Source organism: Mesoplodon densirostris, chromosome X (assembly GCF_025265405.1).
Source record: "Mesoplodon densirostris isolate mMesDen1 chromosome X, mMesDen1 primary haplotype, whole genome shotgun sequence".
NCBI lineage: Eukaryota > Metazoa > Chordata > Mammalia > Artiodactyla > Ziphiidae > Mesoplodon > Mesoplodon densirostris.
This window is the reverse complement of record NC_082681.1, coordinates 15462596-15480055: the sequence shown is the minus strand read 5'-3', so window position 1 is coordinate 15480055 and position 17460 is coordinate 15462596. Positions and strand designations below refer to the sequence as shown.

Sequence of the window (17460 nt, the reverse complement as noted above, 5' to 3'; positions counted from 1 at the left end):
CTCCCAGCTAAGCATAAAGTGTCTGTATTTTTTTTTAACATCTTTATTGGAGTATAACTGCTTTACAATGGTGTGTTCGTTTCTGCTGTATAACAAAGTGAATCAGCTATACATATACATGTATCCCCATATCTCCTCCCTCTTGAGCCTCCCTCCCACCCTCCCTATCCCACCCCTCTAGGTGGTCACAAAGCACCAAGCTGATCTCCCTGTGCTATGCAGATGCTTCCTACTAGCTATCTATTTTACATTTGGTAGTGTATATATGCCCATGCCACTCTCTCACTTCGTCCCAGTTTACCCTTCCCCCTCCCCATGTCTGTATTATATCACTACCCAAAGAGAAATCGCATGTACGTTTGAAAACCAAAATGTTAACTTTGCAAAGGAAGGGCATAATTTTGTGTTTCAGGTCCTCGGTGTTTGCCAACATGCAGTGAACCAACTGTCACCAACATGTGAGATCTACCTTACCAAGCTGCATTAGGAAGTGAGGAAAATTATCAAGATCTGTGCCATGCTATAAGAGATAGCAGTGGGCCAGCAATCTAGCACCTAGCACCTAACCTAGTCAGTCAAAGGTAAAGATAAGCAAACTAATACTTGTAGAATGATGACTACTGGATACTAGGATCTATAAAGAACGCTGTCACATAAGCTCTATTTCACTAATGAGGACATTCAGACTGAGAGATTAATTTGGCCAAAGTCGCACAGCTAGTAATGATCAGGCCAGGATTTAAACAGGTCTTCAGACTTTCAGGCCACTCCTTTTAGTATTACACAGTGCTAAAGTAAGATGATTATTCAAATGGTAACACAGCTACAGTGACTGAACCCTTAACTGTTTAAGCAGTGTACAGAACAGAATGTACCCGTTGGGACCCAGGAGTGTACTTGAGAAGCTCTGCAATGGAATAGAAAGAGACACAAATGTCATTCTAAGATAACACCCTCCAGAAGAATGTAAGTTATTTACAACCCAGTCCGTCCACTTAAGGGCAATTCAGAAAGCTCTGGGCAAGTAAATAATTCCACTTTTAGCACACTTTAAGACTTAAAGTCATACATATAATCAACAGGCAATGTGAATCATAGTGGAGGGCAAGTAAATGATCTTTCAGCTGTAACAAGACATAGTGATGCTTTTAAAAAAACTGCCTTTTGGTGGAATAATTACCACAGTTCGTCTATGATTGGTATAAGTGCACATCCAGGTATGCACATATAAATGTATCAGCTTCCAGCAAATATAAAAATAAGTTTTATCCGGCTCACGATATGAACACCTATTGAGTTAAAAAACAACTTACCTTAGATGAGACTATTCTATTATCACAAAATTTTTGTGCAATGTATGCTTCTGTTTCTGAAACTGGATGATTGCCAACAAATACTGTGCGTGTACCAACTCGTTTCTCTTCTCCAGCACACTGACCAAGAGAAAGAGGAAAAGTCAGTTTTTCATCACATTTCTCCATGCTTCTACCAAGCTCAGAATTCTTGTCTTAACATGTTTGGCTATTGTCTACAGAGAGAGAGTAGTAGGGGGAGAGGAGAAAACCTTGTTAGGAAATTCAAACTCCACTAAGCTCTTAGTTACTGACTTAGTGAAGATTATTAGTAAAAGTTTTGTTTGAGCCAACTGCTCTGAGGCCAGCATTGCAATTCTAAATGTTTAAATTGAAGTAAGTGTCCTAGAGAAACAGTATTTTTACTGCCAATCATTTTTCTTTCATCCACAGAGTCTCAACCATCACTATCACAGCAACATACTAACTTAGGAAAGGTCAGATTGGGAATATTTATTTTATTATACAACAACTATTGAGGACAACATTTGTCAATTTCCTTACTAGACAGCAGAATGCTCTAAACACAAAATAAAGGCTTACAAATACACAGGAATATACTGAATAGAATGGCTGCCTCTATTAATGGAATGATCAACTATTTCTACAAAGAAAAGTTGTAATTCTTTGGCTTTACAAGGAAAGACATTCTTCTGTGATCTCTCAGAGCCTACTATCAAAAAGTCCCATTTCACACAATGCAGCTCTAATGCCCCTTTTATATTTTTAAAAAAGAGGTTCACTGAATCTAGAAGTCGCAGGGTTGAGCTCCATTTTTACCTCACCCTTTTATTTCACTGAGGCTTCACTGTTTCCTTATCTTAAATCAGGATAATATACCTTCTTATATAAATCTGGGATAATCTCTTTTGATGGTACTATTTTATCATGTTTGAGACAACCATTTTTTTAAGTAAAAGGAAGTATGATAAAAACCAATATTCACTTACATATTTCCATTATTTTAAAAAAATAGATAATTATAATTTCCAACCTAAAATGTTTTAAAGTATGTAGCCACAAAGATTTCCCTTCAATGATATATTTAAAGGTCAAAGATATAACTCTCTACTCCCAAAATAATCATTTTAAGCAAGACTACTTAGAGGTTGCAAAGTTCTCCAAATGTCTATGCTTGGATGTATTCCAGTCTGAATTTTTGTACCTCACATAGATATAGGGAAAATAATTTTTCAGATTAAAAGAACAAGAATTACCCTAAAATAAAGATAAGACCTCTTGCCTCACCATTTTCATTTTAAGCTTATTAAATAATTATTTAGTGGGGTATTGCCTCCAAAATCCATAGGGAATCAATGGAAAATTAAATGAGATAAATTGAAGTAGGAGAGATTTAGCCTGTATATAAAGGATAACTTCTGGAAATCCACCCTGGCATGCGCTAAGGGAGCACTGAATCTATGGCAACCTGGAAAAAGTCAGTAAGTTATCAATGCTGGACAACTTAGCTATTTACCTGCCTGCCCCAAGACAGGGCATTAGAACAACTGATTGTACCAGGTCCTTCGCATGCTAAGGGTCAGTGATTAACAGGTAAATTTTCAAACAGTTCCTGGAAACCAGTAAACAATACCTTTACCAGAATGGTAACTGTATACATTTTGATTCAGGGACTGACTTTGTTTGCAATTGTAATATACATGGTCTGACTCAGCTTACTGATAAGAGCACTAAATTTTCCATAATATCCTTTTTGCAAATAGTAAACTGAAAGTGAATACACCTGCTTAAAAGTATACTTTATTCTGCTTCCCCTACCCTAGCTTTCTGTTTCAAGTTACGGTCCCAATGTAGTCTCTACAACAGACCTGAACCTATTATGCACCAATTTGAAGTACAGAAATTGTCAAGTCCATATACACACTTACAATTTAAATCCTTTAATTTAATATTCACATGGTTTAGTTTTCCACACATGCAAGAAGTGGCTATAGAGTAAATAAGGAAGTGCTACCTTTCATGCCAGTTCTCAGATCATTCAACAAATGAAAACAGGGAAGAGGAAAAGAGGTAGAAGATCAGTGAAGCAGGATGTTTCCTGCACTGCCAATATAGATTGTTCTCCTCAGTTAACAGTGGCCACTTAAAACCAAACTGAACTAGCACTTCCCCAATTCTGAATTGTCTTCAACGTTCTTCTGTGGCAGATAACAACATTCCAAAGAACAAAAGGAAGGAACAAGCATAAAGCAACTTTTCAGGCACATGATATTTTTATGAATTCCGTGCATTTGCATAGCATTTACAGTTTTACTAAGACCTTCCCCCATATATTACCTCTGATCTCTTTCAAGTAAGGCTTAAGTGACCTCTATCTCCATTAAATTGGAGAAAATGGACTGAAATTGCTGTGCAGGTTTGGGGAGGGGGGAGAGGGGGATGGGAGATCTCAGCAGTGATCATTGCTGGATGTGGAAATAGGAACCCAAGAGAAGTTGTAAAATGTCCACTCCTGAGGATTTTTCAAAAAAGGGCAAAGTCTCCTCAGCTCAGGTGGGTTTGGGTTTGGAGCTGCCTGAGGACTGGGGGTGGGGTGGGGTGAAATAGATGACTTTTCAATGCCTGTTTTGGCCTAAAAATCTGATGAACCCGCAATTTCTGGTAGAATTTGCTGCAACCGTATAACGTTGTTTGGTTCACATAAAAATGGCAAAGCTGAACACATGTGTAAATTCACTGTAATTTTTCACTTGCTGCCAATGTAGTGTTAAAACAGTGGTTTTAGTTCCTGTGATTTTGAATAATGTAGGTGCCTTAGCCAAGGGAGAAGAACTCCAAGTTCAAATTATTAAAAAAAAAATTCCTACTTGGATGGCACACAGTGTAGTCTGGAGTCGGAGTGTATGATTCCTGCCACCTCATAATGAATTTTAATTCATTAGGAGTCCATCCTGTGTTGAAGTGCTTCCCATGCAAATGTTCTTAGGAACAGCATTTATTAAAACTGAAATGTGCTAGCAACAATTCTATTTTAATGATACAGCATACACTACAATTAAAAGGGTGGAAAAATAAAACTGTATTTATAGTATATGAATTAACAGAGAAATCAATTTAATTTTCTTCTTCATGATAAAAATCACCCTTTTGTACTCCTGAATTATACCTCCATACTATAAACTGAATATTGTTTTTTAAAAAAAGTAATTTATACCAAAACATAGTCTCTCAATAAAAAGGGTAAAATGGTACTGTTATTCAACTAGTACCATCTTTTTTAAAATTTATTTTATTGAAGTATAGTTGATTTACAATGTTGTGTTAATTTCTGCTGTACAGCAAAGTGATTCAGTTATGCACATATATACATGCTTTTTCATATTCTTTTCCATTATGGCTTATCAGAGGATATTGAGTATAGTTCCCTATACTATACAGTAGGACCTTGTTGTTTATCCATCCTATATATAATAGTTTGCATCTGCTAATCTGAGGCAATATATTTTTCTAAGAACTAGTTTATTTACACAAGATCATAGCATAGATTTTATAACTCATTAAGTTATTTAGGAACCATTTATGGATAGTTTGCTAGGTCCAATGGGAAATAAAATCATCGATAATGTCAGCTAACATTTACTGAGAACCGATTTTGTGTTGAGTGGTTAATACGCAGTATCTCAAGACATCCTTACAGCTACCCTATGAGGTAGATACTCTTATTATACCCATGCCCCAGATAACAGCAAAGAAAAAAATAAACAGCAGCCAAAGTGGAAGCACAGAGTTTTTGCAGCTTGCTCAGCATCACATTTCATAAGTGGTACGGTAGTCAGGACAATAAGGATTTTACAGTATTATAAGGAAAATGTATTACACATAAAAACATTTTAATAGAAAGTAAAAGCTTCTATGCATCACAAGAATTAAACAGAATGGTCAACTAGTACCATCTTAAAATCCTGTGCCTTCGCTAGTCATAAACAAAGAAAGCTGCTGGAATTATAATTCATTTCTTGATTGCCTCTAGACCAGTGACTCAAAAAGAACTGAGGGAAAATTGAGACCTTAATACAAGACTGTCATTATGAAAGCTGGCACAGGTTCTGAAACAGAGCTCACCTCTCCATCCATTCCAGGTGTTGGCAGACTTAAATCTATCACTTAGTCATAGATCAGTGGTTCTTAAGTCTGGTCACACGCTGTCTTTAAACATAATTCCAATGGCTGGGTCTTTTATTTAATATTTAATTTAATTTTTCTCAAAGCTCCCCAGGTGACAATTCTAATTTGTAGCCAGGGCTGAGAACGACTGCTACAGAACCTCTCTCTTTGAATTAATGATTGACCTTAACTAACAAGTTTTTAGTACACCAGCCACAATCCTACACTTTTTAATTAAAATAATTTAAATAACTGGCTTTTCAAAGGATAAAAAAATACAAATAACCATCAAATAGCAACCCCTCTGACCATTTTAAGCTGCTCACAAATGAGATTCTCCTTCAATACTCATTTGGCATGTGGCTAATACCCATCAATTATTCAGATCAATGATAATGAAAATTACAGGCCCTGAAAACACGCAAAGCTACTCGGGTTATCAGCAAATAATCATCGATGTCATCTCCAACGATCACAGCATTAATTTTAATTAATTAACTTATTTATTATTTTTGGCTGTGTTGGGTCTTCGTTTCTGTGCGAGGGCTTTCTCTAGTTGCGGCGAGCAGGGGCCACTCTCCATCGCGGTGCACGGGCCTCTCACTATCGCAGCCTCTCTTGTTGCGGAGCACAGGCTCCAGACGCGCAGGCTCAGTAGTTGTGGCTCATGGGCCCAGTTGCTCCGCGGCATGTGGGATCTTCCCAGACCAGGGCTCGAACCCGTGTCCTCTGCATTGGCAGGCAGATTCTCAACCACTGTGCCACCAGCGAAGCCCACACAGCATTACTTTTATTAATCATCAGACTGCTCTTTGTGAGTTACTAAGGAAGTAAGAGGACAGCTCTCCCTTATCGGTGGAGAGCTCTTCCACATCTGTGGATTCAAGCAACTTCAGCTCGAAAATATTTTGGGGGTGGGGGGAGATCCAGAAATTCCAAAAAGCAAAACTTGAATTTGTCGTGCACCTAAAAACTACTTACATAGCATTTACATTATACTAGGTATTATAAGTAATCTGGAGATGATTTAAAGTATATGGAGGATGTGCATAGGTTATATGCAAATACTATGTCATTTTATAGGACTCAAACATCTGCAGAGGGTCCTGAAATCAATCCCCTGCAGATACTGAGGGACGACTATATTTGCTCAAAAATGAACAAAAAAATCCTTATTAATAATCTGAACACTTGGCAATGATTTAAAACTGTCCTCCACATCCCAGCCCGAAAGCTATTTTCTTCTCTGAAGCACTAGTATTTCTGAACATTATAATCAGTCTTTAAAAGGCCAAAAGAACTCAAAATTGAAAGAAACAGCATTTCATCAAAATTTCAGCATTTCTGTACTAGGGTTGGAAGGCGGGGTGCAGAGAGGAGAGCACTACAGTGCCAGGCAACATTTCCGGTGTATTAAGTTTCCTGGTTAAAATTGCCATAATGTATTCAGTGGTCAAATTGCTGAGGTTTCTAAGCCCATCCCATTATAACAAGCCAAGAAGAATCATCTTCATGTGTAATTTACAGTCATAACTCTAAAACGAGCCTTAAAAACTGTACTTTTCTGATTTTGCTTTTCCTGCATCTTCTTTAGTGATTAAGCTGTCTCTCCTTTACTAGAGGTAGTGAAGCAAGACCGGGCCAGGGCATTTTGTCTTCTTGCCTTTAAAGCTTAATTATGGTTATATTAACCGAACTCTCAAACACCTGATCAAAACACAACTGAATATCCAAAGTACATCCCTAGACACGAAGATAGGCTCTAGGCAGGCATTACCCGATGGCAGCACATTTAATTGATTAGAAACTCCTATAGGAAATGGATATTAAGCACCACAAAAAACACCTAAATCAGCCAGCACAATGCTGAGGAAAAAGCAGTGACCGTGAGGACTTGGATAAGAACAATGCCATGTTTGGAAGCTCAGAGTGAAGCTATCATTATCTAAGTGTGATCCACTGAGCAGTTTAATTTCACCAGGAACAACCAATTCTAAGTGTTCCCACTGTGATCCCCCTCCCCACCATGCCATCACCCACAAGGACCTCAGGGCTACAGAAATGTGGCTCTAAGGAAGAAATGCAGCTTTCTCACAGGATGGCTAATAGAAAGTAGACAGATCAAAAATGCTGTAAGCATTTAGTGATTCAAGAGTCTAACAGGAATTATTTTTTTAAATGATTCAGAGATTCTTCCATTTATAGAAAGTAATCTCAGACTCTCAAAATTCAGGCTGGGGCTCAGGAACTCCACTTTACTTGGTAAAAGTATCTCTCCTAAGGCAAACTTAACTGGAGATGAACTGAACACGTCTACAAGGCCTCAGAAGTTACTTTTCACTTTCACTACCCATATCTACACACCACCTTGCATTCCCAACACTTACCAGACTTTGAAAATCTAAATAGGGAGATACATAACTTCTAAGGATAGGAGGAAGAGTGAGGCTGACTGACATGCCAGCCACGCATTCACCACAGCCCTCAGGAAATGGATAAAAATACACATGCAAATAGAAAGCAAGTATAAAGAAGGCCCCAGGACCTCAAAGCCCAACCTGGCTGAAAAAAAGAACAGAATAAAATACAGATCACAAACCTCAGAGGCAGGAGGGAAAGATGGGACCCTCTCCATACTGACACATGAAAATTTGCTCACACAATGGCAGCAAAATCACAGAGAGAATGCTTCAGATTCTCACGCTACTTGTACCAACCCCTGTGATTCTTGTAAAGTTTCCCAGAATTTGGGAAGACAGCCAGTTGGGGCTGGCAAGTTTGTGTACGTCCAAGGGAAGTGCTAGAAGACTTGATCTGCTCTTTTAAGACTTTGAAGCAGCACTCTGGTGGCCTGGTCACTATTATTAAGCAATTTGACATCTTTTTTGTTACTCTTCTCCAAAGGCCTGATTTGCCTCTGTAACTTTTGATTTTGAAGTATCATCATTTTAAAACATTAGTATCTTACACCACACAGCATTTTCTCCTCATCTTGTAAATTCTTTTCTGACCCATGCCTATAATAAATGGACCAATGTAAGACGTGAGGCTAAAAATCAAACTTCTAAGGAAAGTTCAATTGAACTTTCACTTCTAAGCAGGTAAACAGTATAACAGGAAGAGGTATAATCGAGGTGTTCACTGTGATACACTAACCCCCTCTCCCCCGCCCCGTAAGACAGTATCGGTCATAACATACCCTGAAGCTTCAAAAATGTGTACCGAAATATATATAAGACCTAAGCAGATGGTTTTTGTGGCAAAATCCCTTAGGGCTGGAAGATTTTCCTACTTTTTAGAGATCTCATAGGTAAATGAAAATTTTATCTCACCAGCAAACAGTAATACCTAACAATGGCAAGGGAAAGAACCACTGGCTATTAGGGTGAAAAATGTCTTTTTCAATATAAGAGACAAATTCTCAGCCAAAAATCTTTCTAGGTCATCAGAGAATTTTTATTACAGTGTAAGAAGAGATAAACTCTGGCTAGAACAAAAAATATATTGTAAAAGAGGTGTCTGATGTCCTGAACAGAGTTTTATCTCCCATTTTAGTGATAGCACCGTTATTACAAAAGTGACAGTAAGGGGCTTCCCTGGTGGCGCAGTGGTTGAGAGTCCGCCTGCCGATGCAGGGGACACGGGTTCGTGCCCCGGTCCAGGAAGATCCCACGTGCCACGTAGCGGCTGGGCCCGTGAGCCATGGCCGCTGAGCCTGCGCGTCTGGAGCCTGTGCTCCGCAACGGGAGAAGCCACAACAGTGGGAGGCCCACGTACCACAAAAAAAAAAAAAAAAAAAAGTGACAGTAACTTTCCTAGAAAGGTCTAGCAGTTCAAATATATGCTGGAGCATGTCCACTGAAGCCAATGAATCCAATTTTTTCCCCCTGGAATTGTTAAACATCACACAGAAAGCAAACTAGCTAGAAAAAAATGTCCAAGTTATGATTAGTTTAAGTAGCACATCCAGGCTATGCCTGTTTTTTTTAAAATATCCCCAACAAAAGAGGTAGGTAAAAAACAAGTTTCCATTGGGGAACATGGCTGAGTTGAATAAGCAAAGAAAACAAGGGGGAGGGGCCTCACAAAAGGTAGCCACTTCTTCAGTGAAACATTTCTACCCTTCCATTCTACCACATGATGGCCAACTTCTTGGCTCAAGTTACTATGTCCTAAAGAAAATTATGTCCTTGAAAAAGGCATCCTCCCTATAGGTGAAGGCTTTAGGGCAAGGTTTGGAGGGAACAGGAGAAGCAATAAAGACATGACCCTGGGAAATACTATTGATACCTATATTTTCTTCAGTGTGAGACCTGGGGAACCTCAATTTCCTTAACAGTTAAAAAAAAAAAAAAAAGAAAAAAAAGTCAAGTAACTTAAAAGACTGCTTATAGTAGGATTAAAAAAACGCCCAGAGATCACTTTAAAGGACTTGAAAGACTATTCATTCAGGTGAAAAAAGGATGGCGCTTGCTGACAGTAACCAACTACGTAAATATTAAAACTCCAGGAATTGGGCTAGCACAGAACCAGGCAATGGCCTCACATAATTCAAGTGTACATATTTTATTTAAAGCAAGAAAGTTTCTGGCTCTACAGAAGAGGCATACCCAATTCTGATGCTACTCTTATCCAAGGGGGCAGGATGAATTATGGTCCGTTGACAGAGAGCACTTGGTGTTGAAATCACTGCTCATGAATAGGACCAGAGTTGGCCAGGAAGGCTGACGGGTGGTGTGTCTGGAAGCAAGTGAGGGCCACTCAGAGTCCCCTGAAGGCTGCTGTCTATAGCATATGCCATTAGTCCTTTGGAACTGATGATCTGACACCATGTGAGTAAAATTAGGAAGTCATTTCTCCCTTTGTGGCAGAGCACATGGTCATTTGGGAACTGTACTGGAATTATTTACATTGTTTCTAAATCACCCTTCGTTGCCCCCAAGGCTTTGGATTCTAAGCTGGTTTACACTATAAACACTGGGTGCTGCTATAAACTTAACAGGTGATCTGATTGTATTATCCCTAAAACATGCTTAAAAGAAACATTAAAAATTAGCAATATGTTTGAAGTATAATGTATAACCTTCAGAACACTGAGCACATGAAATAGATATTAAATAATGGCTTGTATGTAAATAAAATTGGTTTGGTTTGCAAAATTTTAATATTTGGCCTTTGAGTACTGCCAACTAGGAATGCCACACAAAGATGGACTAACAAGGACTTCCCTGGTGGTCCAGTAGTTAAGACTCTGCACTTCCACTGCAGGGGCACGGGCTCCATCCCCGGTGGGGAAACTAAGATCCCATGTAAAAAGATGGACTAAAAAGAATATCAGAATACTCCATTCACTGTTTCACACACTGCATTACATGGAACAAGTTAACAATGAGGTTCCTTAGAGAAGTGGGGAAGGCTGTTCCTTACCCCTCCTGCTGGCTGTTCACAACAAATATTCATATAACAAACGCTCTAAGAAGTCTTGCAGTGGGCTTCCCTGCTGGCGCAGTGTTTGAGAGTCCGCCTGCCGATGCAGGGGACACGGGTTCGTGCCCAGGTCCGGGAAGATCCCACATGTCATGGAGCGGCTGGGCCCCGTGAGCCATGGCCACTGAGCCTGTGCGTCCGGAGCCTGTCCTCCGCAACGGGAGAGGCCACAACAGTGAGAGAGAAAAAAAGTCTTGTAGTAAAGAAACCTCTTTATCTTTGTGTAAGTCAGCATCTCCCATAGAACTCTTTTTTTCAACCCAAGGAAGATCCAGTGACATCAGATTCTGTAAAACATGGTTGGGCAATGATACTCTGATATATTTCTTACCTCACCACAATCAGCTATAGTGGCAAAAAATTTAAGGGTATAAGGTGAGATAATTGTTAAATTTGTGACAATTTCTCTCCCTGTACGCCAAAAATAGATAAGGAAAATTAAGTGTTTGGCCATGATCCCAGGTTGTGCTTTTGCTTCTAAGGCTTAATTATGAGAAGCAAGAAACTAGGAGATCTTGGTTCTAACTGCCTTCTACTACAGATCGGTCTGTGTGTGTATTGGGGGAAGCCCCAGAATTGGTTTCTTCATAGGTAACTTGAGGAGAGCTTGACTAAATTATCTGATCTGAGAGGCTGCAGGGGAATTGGGGGCCAGATCTTCTAGCAATAAAATTTGAAATGTGGTTTTTGTTGCTGTATCATTTCGCCACCTGTTTCAGCCTGGACCAAAAAACAAAAAACAAACAAAAAAAGAACCCTCGCCCCAAAAAACCCAAACCAAACAAACCAGACCAAACAAACAACAACAAAAAAACCCCCAAAATCAAACAACTGTTCAAGGGTCAGGGAGAGATTACCTGTTTGAGGATAAAGAATAATTTATAAATCAATACACATGAGAAGATAATATATTCAGGATGAAACTTATTTATAGGCTTCAAAGTAGACAAGAAGGGAGAAATAAAAGAAACATTATGAAAAATTACAAAGACCAGGGAAAGGCTTCAGGGTGCTAATTTTGGTACACTAGAAGGTACATTGGCTCTTTGGGGCTTTAAGGATGCCCATTTAAAGCACCACAGTGTCAATTTATTTAATGGTAATGTTTAGATGTGAAAAAATGAATGCCTTCTCAAATGTGCCTGTTATCCAAGGGAAACAGTTTATTCCTCTGATAAAATAGAATGAAATTTATGTCCCGGCACCCAAGGTACAAACAACTTCAAGTTAAAACAGGTTAGGATTAACTGCCACAAGTGTAATTAAAAAAAATAATGAACCACTTAGAATTACAAATTTTAGTTGTACAAAAGGTTTTTGATATAAAATGAAACACATGCAGTGATTTAAAACCACTTGAAAGAATTTTTATTAAAGCAGACACATTCAAAATGTATGACTTCTCAAAAACAAACTCTACTCACGCTAAGGTCATACCACCCCCAAACCAAACAATTTTTTTTTGTTTTGTTTTTTACCAAATAGGACAAACAATAGTTTGAGATTCTATTCAAGTATATGATTGAAAATAGCAATGGGATATTTCCAAAACACACATAGGGGGTATCTAGAACAATTATAAGAATTTACAGCCAACATTAAAATTACCTGGCAAGCTCTGAACAGGAAAAATGCTTTCAGCTAAATCATGAAACAGCATAGCAGTTGTAGCATTAAGCGACTGACTCAGTGGAACACAAGCTGATTAGTCATGACCAGTACTGGATAATTAAATGTTCGCAAAGACTCAATTCTCCTGATTGCAATGCATTTCACTCTACTTCTTGTTATTATTAAAGGCATGTATGTATGCAAATGTGTTAATGTGTTTCTGAGTCCATTCTTACTCTACTTTGTGAACTCAGATATGATATAAAACTTTCTAAATGTTGACAATCAGAAAATAATCACAGCATTAGTTAAGGGTAGAAAAATGGCAGAAACTGAAAGAATGGAGATGGCCCTCAAAGGCTGGAAATTAAAGTGCACTTGCGTTTTTAAACATTATTAATGAGGGCCAATTATGGTGGACTGATGACTATGGATGGGCGGGAATAATCTGAGTATTCCAAGATATTCTGCTTACACTCCTGTTTGGTTCTGAGCCATTTGCTATAGTCTCTGCCAAGGCCAAAAGCAAGCAGGTACATCTACTCCCTGGGAGGAGGCGCTAAACTTTAAAGAAAAAAAAAAAGGAAAATGAAAAGGCAAAGGAGAAAAGTACAAATGTGTCAAACTGAAAGAAAATTAGCTGTGATGAGAACATTCTGCCATAAGACTGTATGTGGCTTCCTCATCATTCTCAATACAACTCTCAAAAGACACCTCCAAAGAAGAACTTTTAAGCAACACATATATTCTAGAAGGAAGAAATTTCTTTAAATGTCAGATTAGTCCTTTAGACCTCATCTTTGATCCTAAAGAATGATGGCAAGGGGAAAAGGTGGGATTCTCCTAACAGTTGCAAGCCTTTCTTAGAAGGCAATGTACCAGAATGATGCTGGACACAGATTTTATGGATTTAGAATCCAATTCAGTCCAGTGTGCCTTTGAGCTTCACTACAATTTTTCATAATGTTGAGCATCAATGTGATGAGGTATCAAAGAACGAGATGTTCACTGCAAATAAGGGGTGGTTCATTCATGCATTTTAAAGATGAACTCCTTCTCAGATGGCTAGGCTTTAAAACAGATATGGAAAATAAAAAGTATTGATGAGGATGTAAAGAAAATGAAATCCTTGTACTGGTAGGAATGCAAAATAGCTCAGCCTTGGCAGAAAACATTTTGGTGGTTTACAAGAAAACTAAGCAAATAATTACTATATGAGCCAGCAATTTTATTCCTACTTATAAACCCAAAAGAACTGGAAACCAGTGTTGAAACAAAAACTTGTGCATTAATGTTCATAGCAGCATTATTTGCATAGCCAAAATGAGGAAACAACCCAAATGTCCAACAACTGATAAATGGGTAAACAAAATGGAATACTGCAGAATATTACTCAGCCATAAAAAGGAATGAAGTACTGATACATGCTACAACATAGGTGAACCTCAAAACATTACGTTAAATGAGAAGCTAGACACAAAAGGTCACATATTGTAGGATTTCATTTATATGAAATATTCAGAATAGGTAAATCTATTAAAATAAAAAGGAGATTGGTGGTTGCCAGGAGCTGGGGAGAGGGTGGAGATGGGGAGTAACTACTTAACAGGTATGGAGCTTCCTTTTGGAGTGATGAAAATGTTATGGACCACGAAAGAGTTTATGGTTTCACACCATGTGAATGCACTGAATGCCACTGAATCATTCACTTTAACATGGTTAATTCTGTTATGCAAACTTCACCTCAAAAATAAAAAAGTTAACACGCTTGCTTTGTAGCAGGTCACAAGGCTTAATATGATATTTATTAAGTCGCTACTATGTGCAAGACACTGGAGATAGAGTGATGAATAAATAGAAACAGTCCTTGCCTTCATGGAGCGTACAGTGTAGCGAGAGAGACAAGACATTAATCAAGTACTTATACAAATCAGCTAAGTGCCAAGAATGAGGGCTGTGTAGTATTCTGAGAGCTGACCCAGCCATGACGACACAACAACCACATACAGCACAAGACTGATGATATTGCTCCTCTAGTCCCTGCTTTAATAAGTTTCCCCCTGACATTAAAACTGAAAACTAAAACCCTTCTTCTGACCTGCAAGGTCTTGCACAGTCAGGTCTTTTCCTCCCACTTCTCCAACCTCTCCTGAAGACTCTCCTCCTTGCTTATTCTGTTACAGCCCATTGGTCCTCTTTCCATCCCAGGTGAGCTCCAGGTGCCTTCCTGCCCCTGGGCTTCTACTCCATTGCTTCCCTCCACTAGAATACTCTTCCCTCTTCTCTTTACCTTCTGGTAACCACCCTTCAGATCTCTCAACTGTCACTTCCTCACTAAAGGCTTCCCGATGGCAACTCAAATCAAGAGAGACCAAAAACCCGTTATCCGAAGTCTGTGTCTGCTACAGGGAACTTACAATGAGCAAAGCAAAGCAAAGCAAGAAATCTCAATTCAACTTTTCGAAAAGCCATTAACTCCAAGTCTCCCGAAAATTCTCCTCAAACATTCCTGTCAACATTTAACCAAAGAAATCCTTTATGAGTTCCCTGACTTTGCATAAAGTGAATTTTTTAACCTTCTGATTAGTTGCAGTAAAAACAAGGCAGTTATTGTGACAATAAGAACCTTGTATAGTCTACTGACACTAACTCATTAAACATAATTTAATGCGACTGGTTATTGTGATGCCTTGTTAATTGATTTATATACACTTCAGACCATTTTATCCTGAGCAGTATTCAGATTAATTATTTCCCGTTGATTAAATAGTTGAGTAAAAATGGTGGTTATGGTCATTTCTATTAAATAAAAAAAAAAAACTCAGGCATCAGTCCAGGAATATAATCCTCAACGTAATATTGTTTCTGTGAAGAAAATCAGGTGAGATTTATATTACTTTGACTTCCATGAATATAACCTGCTATAGCATACAAGGACAAGTTGAAAAGGTTTTCAACTTTTTGGAAGTTGATGGAAGGCCCATCACCCATCTAGTGTGCACTATGGAAAGAGGCTAGGAACACGGCAAACACAATTCAAATCAGCCAGCCACGCGCTGTTCTCTTCTCAAGTCTATCTCATTTAATAATCATAAAGTGGGGCAAGGCATTTTGTACAGCACTGATTTCTCTGCAAGCAGAGCAGAGGAATATCACAGACCTATAGAAAGTTCCACACAAAAAAAGACTCTGCTAGGGAATTCCCTGGCTGTCCAGTGGTTAGAACTTAGTGCTGTCACTGCTGTGGGCCTGGGTTCAATCCCTGGTCGGGGAACTAAGATCCCGCAAGCTGTACAGTGCGGCCAAAAAAAAAAAAAGGCTCTGCTAAAGCTGTCAAAGGACATTTAAACAATATAACATTACCCCCGTGCTTTCTGGAGGTGAAAACAAATGGCATTTTAAAAATAACATCTCAATGATTAACAGATACTATTTATTTGTACACACATTTGGCATAAGAGTAACGACACTTGCACAAGGTGTTTACTAACAAATGAGTAAAACGATAGCATGTAATCAGCACCACTATTTCTTGGATCATAGCTTCCAGTCTTAAAGAGCACTATGGGGTAATCAACACAAAACTGAGATACCCCACTCCAAGTGGAAAATGAGACTCATTTTTTCTTCCCTGGTAGTTTTCACGCACACCACTAAATGTTTATAAATTCGAAATTCCAGTTCATGACTTAAGTCTAATCCCTACTAAGATCAAGTTGGTCACAGCAAACACCTCCTGCTCCGAGAGACCCTCCCAAAGGGTGGGGTGTGTTAGGGAAGGAGGGCTGTAGGTTGAAATGGCTGCTGGTACAATGGGTTGGGGAAGAAAGTGATTTGTTCAAACGCAACTCCAAATTAGAAGAATTAAACTCAATGTTCAAGAGCAGCACAGCTGTAAGGAAAATCTCTCCTTTCATCAATATTCAAAAAACATGCAAGAGAATTTTCTCCCTTCAGTTTTAGTTATTCCTATGCTGAGACTACAGTAAAGCTTTTGTAGAAAAACAACTCAAATACATAACAAGTGGTATATTTCAATCACAAAAATTGCCACTTACCAATGTTTTTAGCTTCCCTGATAGTAGAAAAGGCAAAAAAAATTTTAATGAGGTTTAAAAATATTTTATACACAGACCATTTTGCAATGGAGCTGACAAATAATGGAACCTAGTAAGAAGATTTTTTTTATAAGTACTGATTTCCCTAGGGAACATCCTGTTTTCCTCCTAGTTCCCCTAGCTAACTATGTTCCTGGGACTGGGAAATCTCAGGTTATAACTCAAAGAAGAGGAGCCCATGGCTCACCAGGCCCCCACATATCTTGCCTTGTCCAGGGTGCATGAGCAGGTTTTAAGCTCCATACCCTCTACCTGCCCTCCAAGGTTACCAATCTTGCCCTTGCCACCCTGCCAGCCAACAACTCTCCCCACCTTCTTTCACTCTTTCACCTTTTGCCATTGTGGGAGACCATCAGTTGGCAAGCAGGGGCAGACTGGAGTAAAGCTCAATCACTTAGCTCCTTTTTCCTGTGCTCCACCTCTCATTGACCTCTGAGCTAGGGCTGCACCTCAGTTCCTGAGATACAATCTTATGGATTGACAGAAAGAACAGAGGTAGGACATAAGTGAAGGAAGCACAGAAATACATTTGCAGCACACTGCTAAGTAAACAGAAGGAGGAAGGAAGAATAGCGGTTGCTGAAATGCAGAGTCTGACTAGGGCCAGGTAGAGTTAATTAGTCTAAGAGTTCCAGGTTAACACATGTCCAAGCCTTGGGTAATTTTGGCCTCTTCTAATCCAGAATATGATCCAAATCATTAAAAAACCTACTGTGTATGTCACATGTGCCATGCTCCAAAACTAGAATTTGGATACAATGACAAAA

The 17460-nt window shown here is 38.8% G+C and overlaps 1 protein-coding gene across 3 annotated transcripts in view; it reads right to left on the bottom strand.

The window, feature by feature from the left end:
- The window catches only part of ATP11C (ATPase phospholipid transporting 11C), a 174188-nt gene that overhangs the window by 92360 nt on the left and 64368 nt on the right, over positions 1-17460 (bottom strand). The window contains exons 1-2 of one of the 3 annotated variants that reach the window (XM_060086702.1): positions 8077-8146; positions 1314-1433 (exon numbers count right to left, since the gene is read on the bottom strand). The exons of 1 other annotated variant lie outside the window; for it this stretch is intronic. In XM_060086702.1, coding sequence (XP_059942685.1) covers positions 1314-1433; positions 8077-8112 — 156 coding nt within the window. In that variant the 5' untranslated portion in view covers positions 8113-8146. Of the gene's footprint in view, positions 1-1313; positions 1434-8076; positions 8147-17460 lie in introns of those variants that run through there. One more of the 3 variants, XM_060086703.1, reaches the window with a different exon arrangement.